General features: G+C 44.7%; 1 protein-coding gene and 1 pseudogene across 1 annotated transcript; both read right to left on the bottom strand.

The window, feature by feature from the left end:
* Positions 1-672: 672 nt before the first annotated feature.
* Positions 673-26,328, bottom strand: Prpsap1 (phosphoribosyl pyrophosphate synthetase associated protein 1). The gene is made up of 10 exons (XM_020179246.2): positions 25,688-26,328; positions 22,803-22,855; positions 20,201-20,267; positions 11,857-12,029; positions 10,135-10,250; positions 9,635-9,690; positions 8,484-8,629; positions 3,163-3,233; positions 2,221-2,367; positions 673-1,554 (listed from the first exon to the last, which is right to left on the bottom strand). The coding sequence occupies exons 1-10, from the start codon at positions 25,855-25,857 to the stop codon at positions 1,396-1,398; spliced, it is 1,158 nt and encodes a 385-aa protein (XP_020034835.1). The 5' UTR covers positions 25,858-26,328; the 3' UTR covers positions 673-1,395.
* LOC141414355 (U6 spliceosomal RNA) lies at positions 22,352-22,442 on the bottom strand (annotated as a pseudogene).
* Positions 26,329-26,470: the final 142 nt, after the last annotated feature.

Raw genomic sequence — 26,470 nt, 5'->3', positions numbered from 1 at the left:
CTTTCAGGAGCTAACAGAGCCCATAAACATTTGTCCAGCAGACACTCCTTCCTAGGACACTTGGTCCTGATTTGGAGCAGTTTTAAAGGTATAAAAAGCTCTACCATGTTTGTAATAAGACTTCCTGACAAAGGTAGTATAAACTGGAATTGGGATGACCTGGTTCAGAATGCTGGGTAGGCAGGCCAGTGCAGTCCTCAGTAAAGTAATAAACATAGTACCCTGGCTCACAAAGGAAACTGACAGATAGATCATCCTGGCTTTTTTAGATTTAGATTTTAATGAGGATTTAACTTTCCTGGTTAGGAAGGGGGAAGCAGAAGGGGATGGAGCCTGCAGAAGACTTAGGTGTGCAATCTGTACTAGCCATGGACCCTGATTACCCTTTGTTTTTGTTTGGTGGGACTGCAGTTTGAACTCAGGGCTTCACATTTGCACCACTTGAGTCACACCTCCAGTTAATTTTGCTCTGGTTACTTTGGAGATGGGGTCTTTAGAACTTTTTGCTTGGGCTGGCCTTAAACAGCAACCCTCCCGATCTCAGCTCCCAAGTAGCTAGGATTATAGGTGTTAGGCACTGGCAACAACCTTTGTTTTGTACCCACTGTCTTTTGTACTGAAGTTAGTCACCACTGAGGAGGGAGCAGGGAGTCCACAGCACAGGGAAGAAACTAAAGACAACAAATTTTTTTATTTGCAACTTCAGAGCAATGCAGTCATCCACGGATGGGATGCTATTCTCTAGACAGTCTCAGGAGCAGGGACACGATTGCTTCATTGTTCCATGGCAGTAGGCACAGCAGTCTCTGCTAGCTTATTTTGTTTTTGTTCTTTTGAGGCAGTGTCTCCTTATGCAGCCCAGGCTGGCCTTGAACCCATTACTCTCCTGCTTCAGTCTTCCTAATGCTGGGATTACAGGTGTGCACCACCATGCCAATTAGCACAGCAGCTTCTGAAAGAAAAATATGATTCTCTATAAAAGACTTAAGTGAACTTGACTAGGGAGAGGACAACTGGACAGAAACAGCACCAGGGCTACAACTCCCAGATCAAGTTCAACATCACACCTGTTCCCCAGAACTGAAGCAACTGAGTAAAAATTAGCGTTAAGACTTTCTCTTCCTTTCACCCCTCCTTGATATCAACAAGGTTTTGAGATTGTGGTCACTTCTGCTTAAGGAACAGGGCTGATCACGGCAGACGCTTAAGTCCATGTTATTTACCACTAGCTTTACCTTCTTGCCTACCTTAAGGCCTCTTCCCCACCAGTCTTGTGAGAGAAGCTACCTAACTCCAGACTACTTCCAGTCCTCCCTGCAAGGAAGCACTGCACACAGTCCATGGCACTGCTTTGTGTGTTTTCCTCTGGAGTTCCAGGGTCAAGGCAACCATGAGCTAGTCATCCACCGTGATGTTTCGGAAAAGGTAAGCCATGGACTCTCCATTGTGGATTCTCCGAATTGCTTCAGAAAGAATCAAACTGATATCCACAGTCTTTATCTTGGGACACTGCAGCTTCTGGACCTCATGAGGGACAGTATTTGTCACCACCACCTAGTTGTGAAGCAATATAAAATAAACACTGTTAGTGGTGCACACCCTAAAATGGTCCCTCAGAAAAGGATGTCCAACATTTAGTGCTCATAGCTCAAACTCCAAACCACAAAACTTTGTTCCAGAGTCTAGGGTTTTAGTTTTTGTTTTTTCCACTTTGGGTTTTTGAGGCAGGGTCTTTCTCTGTAGCTCAAGCTGAACTTGAACTCACAGTCCTCCTGCCTCCAAGAGCTGGGATTACAGGTGCGCACCACCTCGCCTGGCCAGAGTACAGTGTCTAAAAACTAAACTTAGTCACTTTTACACAGGGGAAAGGTTACATGGCTCAGAACATAAAACTCGAGTCCTAGGAATGTTATGGTCTCTATACAGAAATAGTGAGCCCCAGAGCCAGATAAAACTTCCCTATTATCAGGGAAGAATTCATGTCTTAAATGATAGTATCACATTATATTAAAGAGTCGAGGCAAACCTTCATGCAAATACATATATTCCTAAATATACATCTGCCCCAACAAGGCTGCCAGTCAGAGAAAAGGGCTTCCTGGGTTCTCTAGCAAGAGATTAAGCAACTAAATACTGACTGAGTCACTATTCTTCATGACACCAGGCAGCACGGATGTTATGACTTAGCCGTATGTTCCAAGACTTTCGAAGCACACAGACCTCATCAATGGAGGACTCCTCAATCAGGCGGGGGGCATCGGCAGACAGGATGCCATGCGTGGCCATGACATAGATCTTGTAAGCACCTCTTTCTTTCAGGATCTCTGCAGCAGCAACAAAACTCTCCACGTCGTCAATAATGTCATCCTGCAGGATGAGTCAGTATTAGGGAACCGCGTTCTCTCCCAGCCTGTCCTGTGAAGACACACACCTCTCTGCTCTTCTCCATTTGGTTGCAGGAGTTTCTGTGGAAAATCTGAGCATGTGCCCAGGCCAGGGACAGAGCATCCAGAGAAGGCAGGAGCTACTCTGAGGTACCTCACGTGTCTGGCAGAAAAGACGGTAAGGCCTTCCAGTCAGGTGCAAGTGACATGGCAGCTCGAGCTGAGGACTGCCAGGGCTCACTTCCATCTTTCAAACTCCTGACTCACTCATAAAGCCAGTGTCTCAGTTATTTTTCTTCAAAAGAAAGTCACATGAGAGGAAGATAGAAATAAAGTGAGCTGCTGTAAATGACTGGTGGCCTTCTAGCCAGCACATGCCTTTGAAGTGGCACATCAGCCTGTCAACACAAAGTGAAGCCTATAAGACACTTGGTTCCCGTCCGTGTCAACAGACTGCTCACCATTAGCTTGTATCACGGTCCTAAAGCTAAAGGAGGAGTAGGCAAGCTAGTCTGGGGGCCCAGACCCCACAGACACAGGTTATGGTGCTGAATTTCCCTAGGGAGGTACCGTGCTCTTTTCACATTTCTAGGTTATACTTTAACCTGTTTATTTATATAAAAAATTTTGTTACTTTTCCAAAAGGAGTTTGGGTGACAAAGGATGGATGGCTCCATTGAAATCCTATTACTAGAAACATAATCCAAAATGACAATCCACTAAGACCCAGCAGTGTGACGAAGGACACTGCATGAAGGATGACAACACATCTCCATACCACTATGATCGCAATGCGTCCTCCGACGTCTCCAACTACTGTTATTGGTGGCTTCTCCTTGGCCATCATCACTAGCAAGACAAAACAAATCACAAGACCCCCAGTCAGTGCATGTCACTAGATAAATATAATCACAACCTTGTTCCCTGGAAGTGGTGGCAAAACAGTAGCTCAGGCTGCAGTAACAGCAGAACATGAAGTTATTCTCCACGACCCAGGGTAGCTCACAAACAGTTGTCTGGAGCAGCACTAGCTGGCCTAAAGATAGAAGGCAAGCCACGCATGCAATCTTAAATCTGGTAGTAGCCATGTTAAAAAGTAAAACCAAGCCAGGCACATCTGGGTGAATGGCCTCTTCTCACTGCTGTCAGCTTTGATGCTCTTGGCCATGCTATGTTTTGCTGTACTTTCCTGGCTGGCCCTTCTCGCCAAACACAGCCTTGCTGGGTCAGACAGTGTAGCATGGCAGTCATATCAGCCAGCTCGCTCCTGGAAATCTCCCTGATGTCCTTGAGAGTGAACCATTTAGACAGGTCACGATGCATCCATCCTTCAGCCACAGCACATAATGCCCATGTAGCTGTCTTTACTTATTTTCCTATCTCTTTTTTTTGGCTGGTCACCAGTGGCTTACACCTGTAATCCCAGCTACCCAGGAGACAGAGATCAGAAGGATCATGGTTCAACGCCAGCTCCGGCAAACAGTTTGCAAGACCCTACCTTGAAAAAACCCATCCCATAAAAGGCTAATGGAGTGGTTCAAGGTGTAGGCCCTAAGTTCAAGCCCCAGTACTGAAAAAAACAAAAAAAACCAAAAAAAAACAATTACTGAGGTGCTTACTTTTTTTTTTTTTTTCACATTTGTCTTTGCTATTTGAGGGTGCATTTTAAACATACAGCTCTTCTAAGGTGACTCTAGCCACGTTTCAAAAGCACTGTGGTCATACATGAAAACCCAACAGGGAAAGGCTGCCAACTTCATTTTCTTTCTAAGAACCTGACACTGACAATGAAACCATGTTATCAGATATCCCTACTACTCAGCAATCAGTTTCCCAAAAACCAGGAACCTGTAACACCAAGTCCAGCAGTTTTTCTTCATGTCACTGGGCCTTAAAGCAGAGGTTTCTGTCTTGCTACAAAACCTGCATCTGGAAGACACTAGCAGGCTACTGGAGATAAAGTAAGAATTCACCTCAAAAGGAGGGTAGGAAACTCAGGGGAGGGGGAGACATTTTAGAGGAACAAGCTAAGTATTCTACTCTTTTTAAAACCTTTTTATTCTGAAATATTTATTAAACTAGAAGTGGGGGAAGGGAAAGAATGAAATTCAGGGTAATTATACAGTTTAGTATTTAACAATCAATTCTAGCTGATTCCCACCTATAGGCCTGGTATGTGGCAGGGCACCAGTGTTCCTTTGTGAATAATAGTAAGTTAGCTAAGCTGAAGCTGAAAGTCAGCACTTTCTGTGATCCTACCTCTACACAAAACTATTGCTTGTTTGAAATGAAAACCCTAAGGCCCAGTTACGAATAAGACCAAAACAGACTAAAAAGAGTATCTCTCCATAAATTCATTCCTTGTGCATATCCAGCCTTATGGTCTGGATAAACTGAACACATAATTTGGTGGCTCCTAAAAAAAGACAGATGGTCTTTAATATGGAGTACAAGAAAATAACAAGTACCCCACAGGCTAAAACATGCCAACAATTTCCAATAGCTTATCCAGAAAATAAAACCCTCAAAATTCCAACTTTTCCTCAGTGTGCTAACGCTGAAGGCCAAGGTAAAGATGCTGAAACTACCCTATGTTAAGATTCTGCTCTGAGCCAAGCACAGTGGGTCAGGAGGTGGCAATCAGGAGCATCCCAGCCATGCAAAAGCTCAAAAGAACCCAACTCAACCAATAAAAGCTCGGTTTGGTAGGGTGGGCCTGTCCTCCCAGCTACACAGGAAGTGTGACGACCTGAAATGGCTCCAGACATTACCAAATATCCTCTGGGGACAATGAATGGGTTTCAGGAGGGTAACATAGTGCATCTTCCCAAAAGGCGCAGACTCTTAAGGACAGGTATGCTTGTCACTGGTGTCCTAGCACTCTAGTATTCTGAAGAATGGACCACTGGATCATACTGCATGGCTAGTGTATAAACAAGAAAGCATGTTGAAATACAGAGAGAAAACATTTTTCAGAATTCTCTTGGTTAAGTCTGAGAATTGGGAATCACAGAAGAATGACCCGTGGCAATAGCAGAAGTTGCAATGTAGCTGGGCCGGTGTGGCTGTGAAAAAATGTTCCCATGGTGCAGTGCGTAAGGATGACTGGGAGCAGACATGACAAGGCAACATTTTAAGAACAGAAAAGTTTACAGAGTAAAATACTGTGATGAAAAGGCAATACCTACCAAAATAACCTCCAACTCCGTCCTTTTACTTCTTGGTGTTAATTCTGAACTCTACTCAGTTACTTATGAAAGAACCTAAGTCCAGGTAGGTCACAGGTTGTACTGTGTAGTAACAGACAGTAAACACACTGGAGCCCAAATCTGGCTTCTGAACACTATTCTCCACCAAAGGAGTCAGGGCTCCCTGGAGAAATGGCCAATTCCAGGGCTAAGAAAGTACAAGAGGAGCATGGAGGACCAATTAGATCAGAAAATAAGGAAGTAGTCAAAAATGACAGGACACATCAAAAGGGCACAGGAGGCAGCTCAAAGTTCTTTTCAGTAAAGACTAAGACGAGCACTGAAATGAGAAACAGCCACAGATTATAACTCACTGGATCCAAGAGGATTCTGAGACCCCAAAGTCATAGAAATTAATGAGAAATTAATGACATTCTACTAGAACATCAGCCAACAAAAGTAGATAGGGGTGGACTGGGGAGGAATGTAGCTCAGTGTTGTTTGCCTAGCATGCACGAGGCCCTGGGTTTAATCCCCAATACTACCAAAAAGAAAAAAAAAAAATAGATGGTGGAACTAGAAATGACGATGTGAACTGGGCATGGCTGTGTGTGCACCTATCATTTCAGCTGCTTGGGACGCTCAGGTGGGAAGACTGCTTGAGCCCATGAATTTGAGACCAGGAAACACAGAGAGACATTGTCTCAAAGGAAAAAGAAAAGAAAGAAAAAATAATAATCATAGTAATAGTGGAATCAGGCAAGAGACATCGAAGGATGCTAAGTTTGAGGAAGGATATTTATAGCTTATGACACTATTAATTACAAAGAGAAAAAAAAAACAGTAACTTTCAGTGGAAACCCTGCCAGATACCACCTTAACCAAGCAAACAAAATCAACCTCACCAGCAAAGGGCACATCCCATGTTTCCTGTGACATCCCTGCCAAAACACATGACCTGAATCTAAGCATGCGGACACAAGTCCCAATTAAGGGGCAGTCTACAAAATAACTGGCCTGTACTGTCCTAAAGTATCAAGGTCAGAGGAGCCAAAGAACAGAGAAGCCACTCCAGATTAAATGAGACTAAAGAGAGATGAGAACTGAATGCATTGTGCAGCTCTGTATCAGGACCTGGGCCAAAAAAAAAAAAAAAAAGAGAAAAGAAAAAGGTTTTTCCGTTTGTTCTGAAGGCACTGGGGAAACCTGACCAAAGCCTGTGGATTAGACAGTAGTACTGTAACAACAGTAGCCCTGAGTATGAGAATTACATTGCAGTTATGCAAGTCTGTGTATTTCGGAAATACACAGCAGGAATAAAGTCCAGGAATTTTAAAGGAGCACTCTACTTCTCAAATGGCACAAAAGATAATAGTGTACGCTAAAGCTGGATACTCTGTGTGAAGATGGCAGTTAGTACACATCTGTATTCTTCTTTTACCTTTTCTCTAAGTCTGTAGCTAGCTCAAAATTAAAAGCTAAAAACAAAACAAAAAAACCAAAGAAATGTGGACTCTGGAGCCAGCCATCTCATTCCAAACCTGGCTGCCTGACTGCTTCCTGGTCAGCAGAATGAGGGATAATAAAGTCCCTCCATGGAGGGGTGAGGGAGCCACTAACATGTGTGATCAGGGCTCAGCAGGGCTGTTTTACACAGCCAAAGGTAGAAAAAATCTATTTGTCCATCAGTGGGGGACTGATTAAATAAATTATTAGCATATCCATAATACAGAATATTATAAAACTAAAAAGACTGAGAAGTCTGTATGTATTGAATTTTAAAAATTCCAGCACTTGGAAAGCAGAGGCAGAAGGATCACAACTTTGAGGCCAGCTTGGGCTAAACAATGAGTAAGAGGCCAGCCCGAGCTACACAGTGAGACCCTGTCTCACTCCAGCCTTCCTGCCATTTCCCCAATAAAAGAAAGAGCAAGAGACAAAATAATGTGTATCATTTGTGCGGAAATGAGAGAAAAAAAGACATATTTGCTTATATATGCATAAAAACCTGAGTAGAGACACAAGAAACCAACTGTATTGCAGATCTGAGGAGCTAAGGAAAGTGTGTGGGACACTTTTTACTTTAAAGGGTTTTATATTTTATGAATTAAATAAAGTAAAAAGGCATATTACTCATTTCTTTTATGTAAAAATCTCCAAAATTAAAAATGAAGCAATGGGAAATAGGGTTAAAATATTAAGAGTGCTTAAATTTAGACAGGAGCTCCTCTGAAATAAGCTGTCTACAATTCTAGTATCTCTTCACCCTCTTAAGCTCTAAATGACAAATAGCAAGACTTTAGGTTGTTTTTTTTTTTTGGTGGTTCTGGGGTTTGAACTTGGGGCCTCAGGTTTGATAGGCAGGTACTCTAGCAAGACTTTAAAAAGAAAAAAAAGTCATGCCTCTAAAAATCTTAAGCCTTTCTGCCAGCATAGAATGTTTGTCAGTGTCACGCAAAGGCCACTGACATAAACCGCACTGCTGATGGCTGGGTTAGTAACAGCGAGTCAGTGGGGTGCCAGACCAAAGCGCTACATTACTAAAGTAAGTGCCGATGTTATCCAATGGCCAAAGCCTGGCCAGTGATCAACCACGGCTATCACCATCTTACCAAAGTATAAAGGCTTCAGATGTCACACCACCACACACAACTTTGCTCACTAAAGCTAAAATCATGTGACTTTCTCCGAATGCTAAGTAGTACCCAGGTTAGTGCAATGGTCCTACACAGTCTACAACTGTGTGACACATGTGACCTTTTATAAAAAAGTGAAGGCAGAATCATTCACCTATTTAAAAATAGCAAAACAAACACAAAAAGGGCAAGAAAGCATACATCCGCATACATCCACAGTGTTAACTCCTAGCCACTTCCGCGATTTACAAATAGAGGTGTAGGGCTAATCTTACGCGGCAACTCCAGGCCGGGGTGCACAGTGGCGTTCTTGACCATTGGGGGGGAGTGCCGCCCATCATCCATGTCCAGCTCTGTGCACTGAGCTTCTCCGTGGATGACAGCTAACCCCAGACGCAGCCTCTCCGCATATGACTGTGCCCTAGAGGAAGACAAAGAGCAATGGTGAGGCTGATGGGAAGAAAACCCAGGCATTGCTCTGTCACTCTACTTATTGGTCATAAGATGAAATGCCATTCAATCTTTTAGGGACACACAAGGAATGTAAATGTCACAAGGGCATAACTGGGTTCTAGAATGGTTTATGATTCTAGGTAATTTTGGTTCTATTCTTTTTGTCATTTCCTTTTTTTTTTTGTGGCACTGGGGTTTGAACTCAGGGCCTCATACTTGCTAGGCAGGCACTCTATCACTTGAGCCACTCTGCCAGCCCTTCTTTTGTAATGGTGTTTTTCAAGATTGGGTCTCACAAACTTTGCCTGGGGCTGGCTTAGAACTGCAATCCTCCTAATCGCTGCCTTTTGCATAGATGGGATTACAGGCCGTGAGCCACCAGTGCCCGGCTTTCCTTTTTTTTTTTTTTTTTTTGTTCAGTATTCTAAAATAGTCCTCTTTAGAAGAAGCTTGTCCAAAAGACAAACCAATGCCTGGGAAGCTCATGCTCAAGCCCCCAAGTTTCCTTCTCCCGAGAATGGGAAGGGAGACCTTCATTTGCTGCAGAGGAAAACCGAATTAACTCAGAGATTTTTGTACTGTTTGAGGCTGGAGGTGAACCTACAGGGTGGACATGACAACGACATGAGGCAAAGCACAAGCCCAGGAGTTTGTACTGGCCATGATGGGACAGCCCTCGATTCTCAAACAGTGACTTCTGACATGAGAAACACCCAAGGGGTTTTGTTTGTATTGTTGGCAATGGGGTTTGAACTCAAGGCTTTGCATTTACAAAGCAGGCGCTCTAACCTCGAGCCACACCTCCAGTCCATTTTGCTGTGGTTACTTTGGAGATTGGAGTTTCACTAACTATTTGCCTGGGCTGCTTTGAACCATGATGCTTTGGATTTAGCCTCCCAAGTAGCTAGGATTACAGGCGTGAGCCACCAGCATCTGGCTCAGAGGAGTTTTTATAAATGGTTGGCTTACTTACCTTTTTGCAGCATCAGGAGACTTAGCTACAATGACTGCATTTCTGTAATTTGGAATCTAGATTTGGAGGAAAAATAGAAAATACTGAAAAGTTATCAAAAAATAACACCCAGATGCTGGTATTACATTTCTTCTTCTTGTACCAATGATCCAAACTAGCAATCAAATATGCTAGAATTGCATTTGCACATTTAAATATTTTCACCATTTATCAATTAACATCATTGTCAAAGTACTACTACATCTAGAGGGTAAAAATTCTTAAAACCTTCATTCTAGAAACCATAGCACATTGATAAAAGGACTACAAAGGAAATCTGCTTTTAATGTCTGTTAAAAATATGACTCTCCATGACTGACTGCAGGGTCGTATCTGGCTGCGGCAGGCATTGGGACAAGAGAAAGCTCATGATGCACCCTTCAATACTGAAATCTGATACCAGAGGAACACTAAATAGGATCTCTTTGAGGACAGTGGGGTATGTGCTGGTGGCTCCTCACTTCTTCCTGGATATACTGAAGCAGGAAAGGTGAGGCTCTAAGGTTGTCCACGGGAAAGCTGAAAAAGCCTTGTATTTCCTTTTGGTGAAGATCCATAGTGATAATGTGAGTTAAACCTGAAATTTTAAAACAAAAAATTACAAAGTTCTCCCTACATGTTGATGGCTACAGTGGACACAGACTAGGTGCCTGAATACTGCATCCTACCAGAAGACCCAAGGCAGGGGTACTGTGGGCCAGCAAGGCAGTTACTGACTTTATTGCTAAACTTAACAAAACGTAAGTAAGCTAAGAGTACATCCAGCCTAATGCCAAGGAACCCATGACCTTCCAGAAGACAAAGAACTAAAGCTGGGATGTCCTCTCCTTTGCTATTGTAATTAGCGTGGTCCTGAAGAGTGAGACAAGTAAACTCAGGCAGAAGAAAAAATATAAACATGGAATAACTACCAAAGCAATGATAGGTGTAAAACAGGAAGGCCCTTATTAGACCGTGTAGGAAGAAGTTAAGGCACTGGCTATGGCAGAAAGGAGTAAAAAGTAATATGTGTATGAAAGGAAAAAACAATTCATATAACACAAGTGTAAGATACTGAAGTTTGGAATCATTTCCTTATGAGATAAAAGAATGCTTAAAAAGTATTGTTGGACTGGGGTATGGTTCAAATGGCAGAGTGCCTCCTGCCTAGCAAATACAGAATCCTGAGTTCAATTCCTGGTACTGCCAAAAAAAAAAGATTCTTCTATGAAAATATCCTTTTTCTTTTTGGCATTACTGGGGTTTGAACTAAGGGCCGTGCGCTTGCTGGACTTGAACCACAGATCCAGACCTGTATGCTTGCTTTGGTTATTTTTGATATAGGGTCTTGTATTTATGCACAGGCAGGCAAGGACCATGACCCTCCTATTTATACTTCTCACATAGCTGGTGTGACAGGTGTGTGGCACCACACCTAGTTTTTTTATTTGTTGAGATGGGGTCTTCAGAACTTTTTGCTTGGGACTGGTCTCAAATAAAATCTTCCCAATCTCCACCTCCCAAATAGCTGGGATTACAGGTATGACCCAAAATGCCAGGCTGAAAATTATATATACGCAATTACATATATATGTATATATATTTTTTGGCAGTGTTGAGGATCAAACCCAGGGCCTTGTGCTACCACTGATCTAGCCCAAAAATATCCTTTTATAATTGCCACATAAGGAGAATCAAACAACGAAAATGAAGTGCTGTGCAGAAAGGAAGAGGGAGGGGAGGAGCATATGAACTTAAGAAGTAGTAAAAGAAAAATTTAGTTTTAATGCTATGATCATAAAAAGAATGTAACTGAGTAAGGCAAACACATAAATCTGATCCTGGAGCTCAAAAGATCACACAAGAACGCCACACCTGCCAGTTAAACTTCAGTGATGACAAGATGAAATGGAAAAGAAGTGATAGAATAATCAGAACAGTCCATGACCAGAGAAGAGGGGAAAACACTGAAGCAATGCCACTCTAAAGAAAGACAGAGGAAAAAGCACTAAGAATGTAATACCTAAGCTCACATATCACTCACCAAGTTATGGGAAAGGAAACAAATGAGGGAATGTAATCGGTGAAGACGCAAAGAAATAGGTCCTGAGCTAGCTACCTGAGGTAGGAACTAATCCCCAGGAGGGAAGGAAGGGAGGGTTCTGTGTTCTAAGGCTGAACCCAGAGTCTCTGCTCACACTCACCTGCTTTTGCCAGCATGGATGCCAGCAGCTTGCACACAATGGAGCCCCTCTTCCGCATCTTGCTTTGCTTGCTGTAGGGGAAGTAAGGGATGACGCCAATGATATTCCTGGCACAGGCAGTCCTCAGTGCGTAGGCCATGATCAGTAACTCCATCACAGCTGTGTTCACATCTCTGAAACAAAATAATTTATATTTTGGACTGAATTCTATGTATTAACCATGGCAATTTAACAAGGGCTTCCAAGATGGGTGTTACAGGCGTTACATCGCCTATGGATACAGAGGAAAGCAGAAGAACTGTCCTTAGATGAGTCAACTCTGGTTTTCACTTTTCATCTGTGGTTACTCAAACCCACAGCACAGAGACCACCTCCCACCTTTGCCTAGATCTTCCAGGTCAGTAACACAGTCACTGCAGTGGCACACAACGCAGCTGCTGTAGACCAGGGTTACCTGACACCTGTAGGCACTCTCCCAGGGGTTCAGGCTCAAACCAGCTTGAACACCAAAGGAAATCTACCCACCAATCTATTTAGCTGTCATTTAAAGGATTTGCTCTTTCTGGTGAGGTTTTTGAAAAGTCCCACGACGTCTTTCTCTGAAACAGACAGGTGGAGAATCTGAAGATTCCAGAGGTGATGAGAGTGGGGACTACTCTCTGCAGAGCTGACCATGCCTAAGGCAGGTTCTGCTCTTCTGAAGCACAACCCTGATGTCCTCTGGGACACTCCCAAAGTCCACCTCGTGCTTCGGCCTCCTCTCATTCCCCAGGAGATTCTCCACTCATCCTCGCACAGCCTGGGGCCACGACTGTGTCTCCCTTCCTGTCATCAGTTCCTGACACTGACAGGTAGGAGTAAGGCTGCCTGATGTCTCCACTGGCGGGTCTGCTGAATGAAGTACTCAGTACTCATGGAGAGGCCATTTCCTCCGTCCCTTCCCATTTGTGTTTTTGCCTCTCTTTGAGGCAGAGTTCATCTGGGAGTGAGCAGCTTACAAGGACTTCCTTTTCTATTTCCACCTTCAACCTCTTTACAGGATTCTGTGATCTAAAAGTCTCTCCTGGAGAGAAGGTTTAAATGATTTCAGGGCTCAACTTTAAGACAACTAGGGCCTTTCTTTTGGACCGCAGGTCAGATCCATTCTTTTCCAGTTATCATTTCTTTACTGATAAAATAGTAACGTTTTTCTCCTTCATATCCCCAAGGAATCAAGAGTCATTAAGACTCTTTGTCCTTGGTACAATCAGGACAAAACAATTACCAAACTCTTTCAAGGTACTTGGGAATTCCCAACAGTGGGTCAATTTCAGTTTGACCATCCATTCAATAAATATTTACTGAACAAGCTGAGTCAAGTACTGGATTAGGTTGGGGCGGGGGGGTGGGGTGGGGGGGAGACAAAACAGTAAACAAGGCAGACCCTATCTCAAGGGAAGGCCAGATACACACTCATCTCACTCTGGCCATAGTCACTTGTCCAAAGGAGCACAGCTAACTCATGTGGGCATGCTCCTTGTCCCAAAGATTTTCATACTTTAGTCCAGAGGAGACTCCTGGCTTCCCACACTGGGTCATCCAAATGGATGCTCTGTGAGCTCTTAAATGTGATGGTATGTGAGCAACCCGAAGTCCACGTCTAGACTGGCCACATGTCACATACACTACAGCAAAATTACTTGTCAGCACTTCCTAACCTTCCACTTGTGTGATACCATGTGGGCCTACAAAAGCTCCACTGGCCGTGGCCTCTTAAGCCAGATCCCATACCAACACTACAGTGACGGTGACGGTTGAAACTAATTTAGTAGACTCTGGAAGGGCAGCTGTCCGAGTAGTTTTTTAAAGCAACACTGGGGTCTGTACTCAGGACTTCTGGCTCAGTACGCCGGCATTCTATCATTTGAACTGTGCCTCTAGCCCTCAGCAGTGGATTTGTAGCCAGCCTTGCCATGGCGTTTATAATACACAAGCACCTGACATCATGAGTTCTGCAGAACCCACCACAAGGAAGCCCAGAGTGTAACATGTTAATGTAATGAGCTGAGCAATTTCTGAGGAATCTCGATTTCAGGGTAGCTTTCCTCTCATTAATTAATTATGTTCCCCACATGAAGGTTTCATTTGCCACATTTCCCTCTACCTGGTGGCTTATGCTAAGAAATTCAACAATCTCAGCCCATGGTGAAGGAAAGCCCCTCCCTCAGCCCCTCGCTCTTAATGGTCAGGAAGGCAACAAAGGGGCCTTTGTCATACTGCTTTGCTCATTTGCTGAGAGATACCACACAAACTGGACACAGACGGTTGCTTTGTGGGCTAGCAGGGCCAAGAGAAATTGGCCGGCAACCTCTGCTTTGTTTATCTGTTTCCTAAGAATGTTCCAAGTACATCCTGGCTAGTTCTTGTAGTCTTTGTATCTAAGTAGGACAATCTGAACTATTTCACCAACAGTTTTTCTTTTCCCTTGGACAATCACAGCCTATGTTGAATCAACCCTAACTGCTCTTATCATTTTGGATTGGCAAAACTAATGCAAAGCAAGGTAATTAGACTGAAAAAGACAGGCAGCACCAGAGATGCAAGTAAAGGGAACATGGAGATGGAATAGGATTTACTCCACCCAACAATTAATAACCTGCAGCAAATAAGCTGTAACAGTGTTCCTATTTCCCAGCAACATGCTAGACCTTGTACAAACATGAGAAAACGGTCCTTAAAAATACCTTGTAAGCTGCGCATTTCACTTAGCTGTTCTGCTCAGTAGATTTAGAACTTCCTTCAAAAACACCAATGGTTTGCTAACCAGCATTGACCACTCCATCTAGAATGGCTTTTTTTTTTTTTTTTCCCAGTACTAGGGTTTGAACTCAGGGCCTACACCACCATCCCTTTTTGTGTCATGTCTTTTTGAGATAGGGTCTCATCAACTATTTAACCGGGGCTGGCTTTGAACCAAGATCCTCCAGATCTCTGCCTCCTGAATAGCTAAGATTATAGGCATGAGCCACCGGCACCTGGGTAGAGTGGCTTTTTGATGTTTCCAAAAATTAAATCCATTCTGTACAACCAAAGCCTTACTATTACTGCAGTAGTCAAAAGAAATATGCTGCACATTCTGAAAGTGGTTTCAGGAGTTCCAAATCTACTCTAAGCAGCAACACCACCAAAAAGGTATATGCATGACCTCAGGACGAGGGCTCTGAGAGCAAAAAAGGCTTATCTGAATGCCTAAGCTTTGGTCTGTTTGTCTAAAATCAGCTTTATTACTTTAGGTAATAAAAGAAAAATCTCTAAGATGTGTTCTTTCATCTTTAACTAGCTGATCATAGTACAAAACTATGGGATGGGGTGTGGCTCAAGTGGTAAAGCACCTGAGTTCAAACTCCAGTATTACCAAAAATAACAAAAAAAAAAAGGAAAAAACTAAATTCTCTGTGCTCTTTAGTTAGAATGAAAAGTATTCAGTACTCAAGTCAAACCTTTTTGTTCTTCCTTTCAGCACAGGGTCTCACTATGTAGACCAGGCCGCCTCTACTTGCAATGTTCCTGCCTCCAACTCCTGAGTGCTGGGATTACAGGCACGTCACACCACACCCAGACCAACAACTTTCTTTATGGCACCCAGATGGCATACCTATGCCAATGTCCCCCTCCCTCCACCTTTCTCTTCTGTCCCATTGCCCTAAGGGACATGGGAACTGCCAGGCAAGGTGGATTTTGCTTTGGCACTGCCAAACTGAACCACCATGAAGCACACCGATGGGAGCACCACATCCTCAGCATAGCACATGCACACCCAGCTCCTTCTTAAGGGCAAAGATTCTTCCATGGTTAAGATAGGTGTATAAGTCCTCATGGCTGCTTCACAGGCCTCACATCACCCTCCTCCCCTGCCACCACCCCCTGCAACCTGTGAACTGCCCCTAACTGCTTCCTTCTGTCAAGTCTTCTTTTTAGTGGTGCTGGGGTCTAAACTCAGGGCCTGACACTTGCTAGGCAGGTACTCGACCACTTCAGTCACTCCCCCATAAAAGGACTCCCCAGTCCTTTTATGGTTTAGTTCTTTTTCAAATACAGTATCACATTTTTGCCCCAAGTAGCCTGGACCATGATCTTCCAATTCATATCTGTTGTGTAGCTGAGATGACAGATGCACCTCACCACACCCAGCTTATCAGTTGAGATGGGGTCTTATGAACTTTTCATCTAGGCTGGAACTGCACTCCTGATCTCTGCCTCCCAAGTAGTATGACAATGCAAGCCACCACATTCCCCATCATGTACTTAGGTTCTAATAATCTAAGTGCAAGTGGAAAAACCTGCAAATGCTCCCAATTAGCCATCAGCAACTTGCTTTTCTGCTTCTTTGCCCCCTCCCTTCACAACACTTGCACAGCAATGATCCTTTATTTATAAAGTACAACCTGTAACAGCCCCAGGGTCACTCTAGACTGCCACTATTAAATATTTATACTGAGCACTCTAGGCTACCATGAGACATAGAGACCAAGAATTATATAAAATGCAACTCTGAAGGACATCAACACCAGGCTGCTCCTATGCTAAGAATAGCATCTTGGCTGACTAGCTCGAGACTATCATGAACACCAGGAAGGATGGATCACAAAAGGACGGTGCTATTAGTGATGCAAGTTTGGGCTGGGGGTGGTGGGGGAAGCTCAGTGGTCAAGCACTTTGCCTAGCATGTGTGATCCCCAGGCAGCACAAAGAAAAAAAAAAAGTTTTAAAAATGGTGAACATTTTTTGTCATGACAGGACTGACTTCACACTGACAAGAACATGGTAAGGGCAATTTGAGCTACAACCAAGAATTTCCAAGTACAAACAAAAATCCAAAAGGCTTTTTAATTTCAGCCAAGAGCCAGTGAGGAAGAAAACAACATCAAAGAAGGACTCTGAGATCTAAGAGCAGTAAAAGAACAGTTATTTTGTGAAGCTGCAGAAAAGGCAGAAATACATAAAACCGTGTTTTTAGTATTCATTCTCTCCAAAAACATTTGAGACTACATATGCTGGGGACATAGAGGGTTGAAGTCCATTCATTGAGGGCTGGGAGTGTGGCTTGGTGGTAGAGCACCCCCCTAGTGGGCTCAAACACCAGCACTGGAAAAAAGTCCTTTTATTCACCAAACAGAAATTCAGTGGGGGCCTGTAACAGGCTAGGCACTGACTTGGGTGCTAGAGATAGCAAGGCAAAATCTCTACCCACAGAGCTCATGTCCTAACAGGGATATGGAGGAAGACATGTCATCATACAAAGCAGTCATAGTTGTCCTACACAAATCCACACGTACAAATGCAAACCCAAAATGAAGTCACGGACTCTAAGGTTAGATGCCTACCAATGGGGTGGCCTAAGAAAAAGTAAAAGACCCCCCCCACCAAAAAAAGAAGTTAGACTGGACAAGGTGGCTCATGCCTATAATCCTAGCTACTTGGGAGATGGAGATGGCAAGGACTGTGGTTCAAGGGAAGCTTGAGCAAAAAATTAGCGAGGCCTCATCTCAACAATAAAGAACTGGGAGTGGTGGCATGCACCTATCAGCTCTGCTGTACAGAAAGCATATATAGGCCGGCCTAGCATATAAATAAATGTGAGTCCTATTCAAAAGTTAAAGCAGTTGGGCACTATGGCTCATGCCTGTAACCCTAGCTACTTGGGAGGCTAAGATCAGCAGTTTTGGACTGAGGCCAGCCAGGGAAAAAATTCATGAGACACATCTCCAAAAGCAACCAGAGCAAAATGGACCAGAGGTGTGGCTCAAGTGACAGAGAGCTTGCCACATGCAAACCCTGAGCTCAAATTCTAGTTCCATTAAAAAATTAAATTAAATTAAAAAAAAATGAAAGCAAAAGGGCTGGGATGAGACTCTAGAAGTAGAGCCCCTGCCCCTAGCAAGCGTGAGGACCTGAGTTCAAACCCCGGTACCACCAAAAAAAATTAAAAAAAAAAGCATCACGTCAGGTGTCAGGTGTGATGGCATGCACATCTGTAATCTCAGCTTCTCAGGAGACAAGAGATAGGAGAACAGAGGGTTGAGGCCAGCATGAGCAAAGAGTTATGTGAGATGCCCAGCTCAACAGAACAAGCTGGGCATGGTGGTGCATGCCTGTAACTCCAGCTACTACAAAGGCAGAAGTTGGAGGACTGAAGTCTAAGACTAGCTAAGGCAAAAGTGTGGGACTCTATCTAAAAAAACAAAGTAACAACAAAAAATGCACTGGACTAGCTCACTGGCAGAGTGCTTGCCTAGTAAGGTCAAGGCTCTGAATTCTATCCCCAGTACCACAAAAAAGAAAAAAAAGTATCAAAAGAGGTCTTCACACCTGTAATCCTAGCTGCTCAGGAGGCAGAGATCAGGAGGATCATGGTTTGAAGTCAGCCTGGGCAAAACAGTTCCCAAGACCTTATCTTGAAAAAAAAACCCATCACAAAAAGGGCTGGTGGGGTGGCTCAAGGTGTAGGTCCTGAGGTTCAAGCCCCAGTACTGAAAAAAAAAAAAAAAAAAAAGAAAGAAAGAAAAGCACAAAAGATGCCTTTCACAGGCATCAAAGCCTCAACCTCCCAACTCATCATGGTAATGAAAGGCTGGCCACCCTTCTGGATCTCCGCTGGCCACACATGAGTGGCCCACAATCATAAGTCAGTTCAAACCTCCTCAATCACCAATGTCTACGCTGTGTACAGTATCTAACAGATGGGATCTCTGCTGTGAGGAGATCACTCCCTTAGCTCCTCCCCTTCCTCAGGAATGACTCCCAAATACCAGCAACAGAACTATGACATCCAGAGCACAGCTGTGTGCCAGTACAAGGAGCACCCCAGAACTCAAAGGCTCAAATTCCAAGTGACAAGACACAGTTCAGTGCTAATGCGATTTCCCCAACAGTACTTCCTTTTGTTATCAGAAAGCCTGCTCGGGCATTAAAGAGACTTTGCCACCTGAGCCTTCCTTTGGACTTAGACCTCCATATTTCCTGGAGGGTCACTGACAAAGCTGGCCCACCTGGGAAAACACTGCAGTTCTCTTCTCCTCCACCCTAAACGAAGGGCTCTAGTAATCTAAGGTGGCTGAGACAAGAGCCTAGGCTCAGCTACTCAGAAGGTGGAGATTGGGGGATCACAGTTAGTGGCCAGTCTAGGCAAAAAGTTTGCTAGACCCCACCTAAGCTGGGCCTGGTGGCACAATCCAGCCACCCCAGCTATGCGGGAAGCATAAACAGAAGGACTGCAGTTTGGGCTGTCCAGAGCATAAAAGACCCTGTTCGGAAAATAACTAAAGCAAAAAGGCTGGGGGAGTGGTTCAAATAGTAGAGTGCCTGCCTAGCAACCTTAAGGTCCACAGTTCAAACCCCAGTTCCAGCAAATTAAAATAAAAAAAAAGCTAAGCTCAACAGTCAAGGGAAGAGCTATTGCAAACTGAAGACTGTGCAGATCTCCCAACTAAATGACGGCTGGGGTTCTGAACTAACCCCTTCTGCTCCAAAAGTCACTGCAACAACAGGCAGAACTTGAACGGGTCTGAGGATCATATCCTGGTTCTGACGGTGGACCGTGGACATGGAAAGAGGCTGTCTTTGTAGGAACTCGGGGTGACAGTGTAACAACTTACTCTGAAATGGTTGCAGCACACACACAAGTTTCCTCCAACAGTTTTAAATGATGAGGGAGCTCTGTCTTTATACGCTGCCATGCCTGTACTGTGAGTGATGAGTAGACCCCAGCCTTCTCAACCCCTCAACAGGGGCAAGAACGGCTGCCCTGGAGGTACACACAAAGTACCTGGTACACTGCTGCTGTTTCTATTACTAACACAGCTTCAGCAATCCAAGCTGGTCAGGACAGGAAGGTCTGGATTTTTCAGAACCTGATAACACAGCCACCCTACTCCTTGTGTTCTGATGAGAAGGGAGATAACCCCACAGGGGGCTTACTCTCAAAGAGACCGGGTCCTGAAGGGTCAGCCTCCTGCCCTTTGGCAAGAGACAAGTGAATAAGAAGGGCTGTGCAAACCGACAGGTGTGAGCCAGTGGCACAGTGCAGCTTTTCAGCAGAGCTGAGTTGGCAGATACCAGCCTAGGCTGAGTGCACGTGGAGGAAGATATTTTACCCTGCAGACTTCAAAGCTTTGGAAGATGGTCATCTAACTGATGACACTACAGTATGACAAATAGGACAGGAGCCTCAGAGACTAAAACTATATGCTGGGAAGCGTACAAATTCATAACTAAAAACCCTGAATTGCTGTTCGTAGAAAAAGATAGAGGATCATATTATTAAGGTTTTAGAGTAAGGGATATATAAAATGGTTCTAACTCTTACCTGGGTATTGTCTGTATAATGAAAATATCTTGGCCACGAACAGATTCTTTGATTTCAACTCTTGTTTCTGAAAAACAAACACGCTCTGAGGTTTTAAGAAAAGTACCCCACAATGTAGTAAGAAGACAGGGTTTGATAAAGATGACATATACCAACATTTCCCTTGCTGCACGTGAGTACGTTATTTTTATTTATTTATTTACTTAGTTAATGGTACTGGGGACTGAACTCAGAGCCTGGAGCTTGTGAGTCGTCTTTCCACTTGAGCCATGATCCCAGTTTTTTTGCTTTTATTTGTTTTCAGATAGGGTCTCTGGCTTCTCCTGGGCTGGCCTTGGACCTGGAACCTGCTATCTGTTTCCCTAGTAGCTGGGATACAGGTGTGTACCACCATGCCTATCTCAAAATAAATTCTTATTAGATTTCAGAATGACAAGTACATATACAGAAAGTAGTCAAGCTAGGGGGAAAATAAGCTAAAAATAAAAGACAAAACTAATGTGCCCACAAAAGTCACAGGATCCAAAAAACTCCCAAACTCCATCACCAAAATAAAGATAAAAGCAAGAGTCTACAGCAAATACAGAAGCCAAAGGTTGACATCTTTATTATCCTTCCAACAGATGCTAGGGCCTCCTCTGTGCCAGGCCCTGTGCTGGGCCCCAAAGGAGAGGACCTGGACTAAGACTGACCCTGGAGAGATGGCACAACACAAAAGGCCAACAAACCCTCCAGGCCCAAGGTGCCAGGGACACAGCAGCCATGATAAAGGAGAACAGAAGCTTCATGGCAAGCTGGAGTGTGCAGCAGAGTGGGAGGGAAGCATGGGAAGACATGGGGACGAGTGCACCATGCACACCTATAGTCACGCAGACTACTTGGGAAGCAAAGTGACTGAGAGGAAGAAGGTGTACAAGAGATCAGGAAGCCAGCAGAGGTTGGACCACAAAGGACTCTGGACTTTCTTCTAAGAGTGATAGGAAAGCAAAGCCACTGGAAGACCTGAGGTTGAGAAGCGTTCCACTGACTTGTTTTAAAATCCAGCCTATGAGCTAATACAGGTCCTGAATCCAGAAATTCCAAATCAAAAATGCTCCAAGCCCTGAAACATTCTGAGTGCTGATGATATGTGAAAGTTTTAGATTTAGAAGCATTTCGGATTTTGGACTTTCAAGTAAGGAATGCTTCTACCAGCAGACACTATGTACACATTCCAAAATCTGAAAAAGTCTGAAATCTGGAACACTTCTGACCCTAAGCAAAATATTTACACTTTTGGCTTTGTCAGATGGGCAATGAGGCCTGGAGCAGTAATGGAAGGGTCGGGAAGGATCTGCATCGCTCACGTCCACCTCCTCAAGTACTTGAGCTCATAAGACCTCCAAAGGCAGCACTATGAAATCAACTGGTGACCGATGAACAGGGCACCTTACACTCCACATTCGGCTTCAAAGTTAAACACTAGCATCCCCTGAATCCCCTGCAGTAGATAAAGTTGTCCAGTGCTAAGCGTGGAAGCGGGGTGAGGACACTTGGTGGGTGATTAAAGCACACATGACTTGCACACATCCTGCAAATGCGTACAGTCCACTCAGCACGATGACATGAGAAGATATGGGGGCCAAGTGTGCCCGCACACGTCACAGCATCTTAGTAATTCATCTCTCCAAGCAGCTTACACTAGTTACAACTTAAAAAAAGAAAGGGAAACACAGAATTTTGCTAAAGTAACTCCAGATTATTCTGTTCTAATTTGCCTTTGAATGACAGAAGGAAGGCAATCTGAAGTAAGTGACCCCACGAGGAGGATTACGGTACAGCATTTGTAGGACACTGACCCTCAGCAAAGTACTTCAAGCATTATCAGTCAATGTCACAGTGAAATTCACCACACAACTGAAGGAAGCATGAATGGACTACCAACCCACTGTGAGTATGTTAGATACTTGAATAAAAAGTTAAAGGGGAAGAGAATTTAAAGAGGTCTTTCTTCCTTTCTTTCTCTATTGCACACTAATTGTACAAAGGGGTTTTCATTGTGCTATTTCCATAAATGCGTGCAATGTCCCTTGATGAGCCTCACCCCCTCTTCTACGCTCCCTGAGCCCCGCTCCCTCCTCCCCACCTTTTCCAAACAGTATTTATGCTCTCAAAAATATGAATTTTTGTGTCATCCTTGCATAGGGACTGTGCTTATCTTCTCTGTGCTGTTCTAATTTCAGTATGTGTGCTGCCAAAGCAAGAGTTAAAAGAGGACTTTTTATTAAGTTGCTATTCCTAGTACCAGATTGCTCGTGATGTCATTTGATGGCCAAGTGAGACAGGTAAATTTAAGAAGTATTTGTCACTAGAGTGGCTCAAGAGACAGAATACTTGCCTAGAAACTCAAGGCCCTGAGTTCAAAACTCCAGTACTAACCATCCAAAAAAGTATCTTAAATATAGCCTAATGTAGAAGCAAAACATTCTACAACCTCTATTCATTCTAAAACAATAGGATATTTGCATTAAAGGGGTGGGGTGGCGGGAACACACTAAGGAGATGAAAGGGGTCATAGCTAGTGGAAAGTACAGAAAGGATGTAAGAAACAACTTTAATTTACCTCCATTGGTCTCTTGGTAGACAACAGACTTCCCCAATTCAGCACCAAGGCGCCTGTAGACCAAACAAACAAAAGGCAATTAAGAATTCCTTTTTAAGAAAATTTCAGTTCATATGCTTTAACAGAAAGACTCCAATAACTATACTGCCACTCTTTCCAAAACAGTTTAGAAAGTCTAATTTATTAAAAACTAAAATTCCACTATCACTTCATAAGCAGCTCACCATTTTATAACATAGTTTTACTTGAAAGAGCCCATGACCTGAATTTAATGTTTCTTTTTGTTTGTTTTTGATGGTGTTAGGGTAGAACCCAGGGTCTTACACATGCTAGGGCAAACACTCCACCAACGAGCCACAAACCCATCCCTAGTTCACTGCTTTTTGAAAAATAATTGTCTTGGAACAGCATTCCCAAATTTACTAAATTGTACACTTAAAAACTGTTAAAGGGCTGGTGGCGTGGCTCAGGTGCTAGAGCTCCTGCCTAGCAAGCCTAAGGCCCTGAATTCAAACCCCAGTACTGCCAAAACAAAATATAATAATATACTGTAATCCCAGCTACTGAGGAGGTAGAAATCAGGAGGAACAAGGTTCAAAACCAGCCTGGGCAAATAGTTTGTGAGACCCTATCTTGAAAAAAAACTTCACAAAAACGGTTGGTGGAGTGGCTCAATTACACGTGTAGGCCCTGAGTTCAAAGTCCATATCACAGCAAAAAAAACCCAAAACTGTTAAAATGGTAAATTTTACATTATGAATAGTTTTACCTTTTTGGGGGAGCTTACTGGGGTTTAACTCAAGAGCCTTAGGCTTGGCAAGCCTACCACTTGAGCCAAGACCGCCCCCACTTCAAGCCCTTTTCACTTTAGTTATTTTTCAAATAGGGTCTCAAGTTTATGCATAGGTGGGCCTGGACTGAGATCCTCATAGCTGGGATGACAGGTGTACACCACTACTCCCAGCTTTTCATGGGTTGAAATGGGGGTCTCGCTAACTAATCTCCACTTCCCAAGTAACTAGATTAACAGGTGTGACCCACCATGCCTGGCTATATTTTACCAAAATTTAAAAAAATACTGTACCCCACAAAAAGAGCGAGATAGGTGGAACAGATGAGTGAAATGCTGCTCAGTGTGGAAGCTGAGTGAAGGACGTGGGGTAGATACAGCGCACAGGTAACCCCTACAAATCCTGGGATGCCATGCACCTAGTTCTGATTAAAATATAACCTCCAGGGTCTTTCACTCTAGGGAGCTTGAAAACTTTGTTTAGTGGTAAAACACTTTTTCAAATAAAATGTTACCGAGGGCTGGCGGAACAAGCGTACCCATGTGAGGTCACGTGTTCAGTCTGCAGCACCACAAAAAATATTTGAAACCCAATATACGAAAGAGGTAAGGGAAGTATTTATAAATATTTGTTGGAACATGGCAGAGAGGGAGAATCTAACATAAAAACAAAAAAGGCAAAAAATACTGACTTCTTAAATGCACCTCCTCCCTTCAGGTTTTTCTAGGCAAGGTCACGTGGGGCGATTGTGACCCAATATAAACACACACACACACACACACACACACACACACACACACACACACACACACACACGGGCTGTATTTAAAGTCAATATTTTGGTTGGCCTTGCTAAGAAAGACAAATAATCAGAGGTTAGAAACAGAAACTAAGTAGTAGATTGCAAAAAGACTTTTTTTTTTTTTACACTGTTCCAATCCCACTTCAAACTCTAATCGAAAACAGGCAGAGCTGAAAAAATGGGAGTTTTCCGTCTTCTCCATTTCCATCTAGAATTTTTAAATATTCATGCAATTATTTATGAACCCAGAAAATTCACTGAGGAAAAAGACAAACGATTCTTTTTATTTTTTTCTGGAACTGGTGTTTGAACTCATGGCTTTGCATTAGCAAGGCAAGTGCTCTACCATTTGAGCCACACCTCCAGTCCATGTTGCTCTGCTTATTTTGGAGATGGAATTTAGGAAACTATTTGCATGGACTGGCCTCCAACCATGATCCTCCAGGCCTCAGCCTCCCAACTAGCTAGGATTACAGACATGCACCACCAGTGCTCGGTGACAAGCCATTCATTTTATGTTTTTTATTTATAAAAATTTTATTTGACAAAGGCCCTATCACGGTGTTCTTTTATATTCGAACTCTAAAAGAAGCCATTTAGCAAACAGGTATTACCAGAAGGCCACTATGAGCCCCAGCTCTGCTAAATTCTTCACGCCCCTTATCTCGGCCATGCTCACAGCATCTCGGCCTGCCCAACAGACAGAACCAGCCCATTGTGCAAATGAAGTTCAGGAAAATCACGTCTCTGTGCCCAGTGTCACAGAGCTGCTAAGTGGCAAGTATGCGAAGGGACCTGAGTCCCAAAGGCCACGGGGCAGGCCAGCTCGACCTAAAGCTGATTACAACACAGGCGAGGCAACCCCTACGCTTCCAGGAGCTGCTTCTCCTCCCTGCCCTTGGCACACCTTAGGTCCAAGCTGGACCCACCGCGTCCCCATTGGGGAGACCTGGGAATGACGATGGCCAAGAGCAAGGTCCACTCCAACCGCGGGAAAGGAGGCCTGGGCCCCTCTCTACAAGGCGCGCACTCGGGGTTGGGGGGGGCTCCAAATGCTCCTCCGCACTGGGGTGGAGATGGGGAGACGAAAGGGCGAGGATGGGGGGCTAGCTTTCCAGCCACAGCTCCCCCGAGGGTCTGTCCAGCTCCGGACCGCCCCGATTCTGCGACCCCGGTGCAGGGATCCCCAAACCCCGCTCAGCCCGGGTCCGGGGGTGGCGGGGAGAGCGGCCAGGACGACCACGGAGGTGACCCTGGGCTGACGGGGGCGCCCCAGCCCACGCCCCGCTTACTCGGTGATGCGCTTGGCCAGCTCCGTGCAGGCGGCCGTGGAGTTGGCCGAGAAGACTCGGTAGCCAGTGCGGGCGGCGTTCATGGCTGGCGGGACGGCGGGGCGGGCTCGCGGGGCGCGGAAGGCCGAGCACGCGGACAGCGGGGGCAACAGCAGCAGCTTCTTGGGCATCGTCCGGCCCGAGGCGCGGTGACGGCCGCCCGCGCGGGGCTGGATCCGGACGCGGTTCCGACCGAGGCGGCCGCGAGTCGGACTACGTTGGGGAGGCGCTGAGGAACCCTCAGAGGAGGAAAGGGGCGCAAGATCCACGCCCCTCGCGTTCCGGAGCGCTCCCGCGGAGCCTCACGCTCCGCCACCCGCGTCGCAGCCACCTAAGAGCCCGACACCAGGCCGCGCCCCCTCCGGGAGTCCGAGGAGCGGCGGCTAGAGCGCCCGCGCCGACGCCATCTTAGATGAGGGCGGAAATGTGGGCGACGCCTTAGGGTCCTGCTCTTCCGACAGACGCACCAAGGATTTGTTTGTCCGCTTCCTTTGGTCGCTCCCAGAAGAGTATATCCCACTCTCTTGAGCAGTAGAACCTGGCTTAGTAGTGGTGTCAGCCGTTTTCAACTTTTCTGCCAGGATCCAAAATGTTGGCCTCCATGGACGTGGACTGTCTAGCTCTACGTCTCTATGGCAAATGACATTGCGCATGCGCCCCCCGAGACCTGCGCGCCCTGCTGCGGTTTATTTGAAAAGTGGAGGCGGAGTTTTTCCCAGCTTGTTACCCGTGGTTGGTCTTTCG

The sequence above is a fragment of the Castor canadensis genome, chromosome 11, assembly GCF_047511655.1.
Source record: "Castor canadensis chromosome 11, mCasCan1.hap1v2, whole genome shotgun sequence".
NCBI classification, from domain to species: Eukaryota; Metazoa; Chordata; class Mammalia; order Rodentia; family Castoridae; genus Castor; species Castor canadensis.
Note: the sequence above shows the minus strand (reverse complement) of the source record. Positions and strands in the feature narration are given on the sequence as shown.

Bases quoted from the DNA above. Each gene is read 5' to 3' on its own strand.
- Prpsap1 (XM_020179246.2), bottom strand. From the start codon at position 25,857: ATGCCCAAGAAGCTGCTGCTGTTGCCCCCGCTGTCCGCGTGCTCGGCC. The intron at 22,856-25,687 runs GTAAGCGGGGCG...TTTGGTCTACAG, and splicing joins CTGGCCAAGCGCATCACCGA to GCGCCTTGGTGCTGAATTGG. The intron at 10,251-11,856 runs GTGAGTGTGAGC...TTAAAATTTCAG, and splicing joins ATCCATGCTGGCAAAAGCAG to GTTTAACTCACATTATCACT.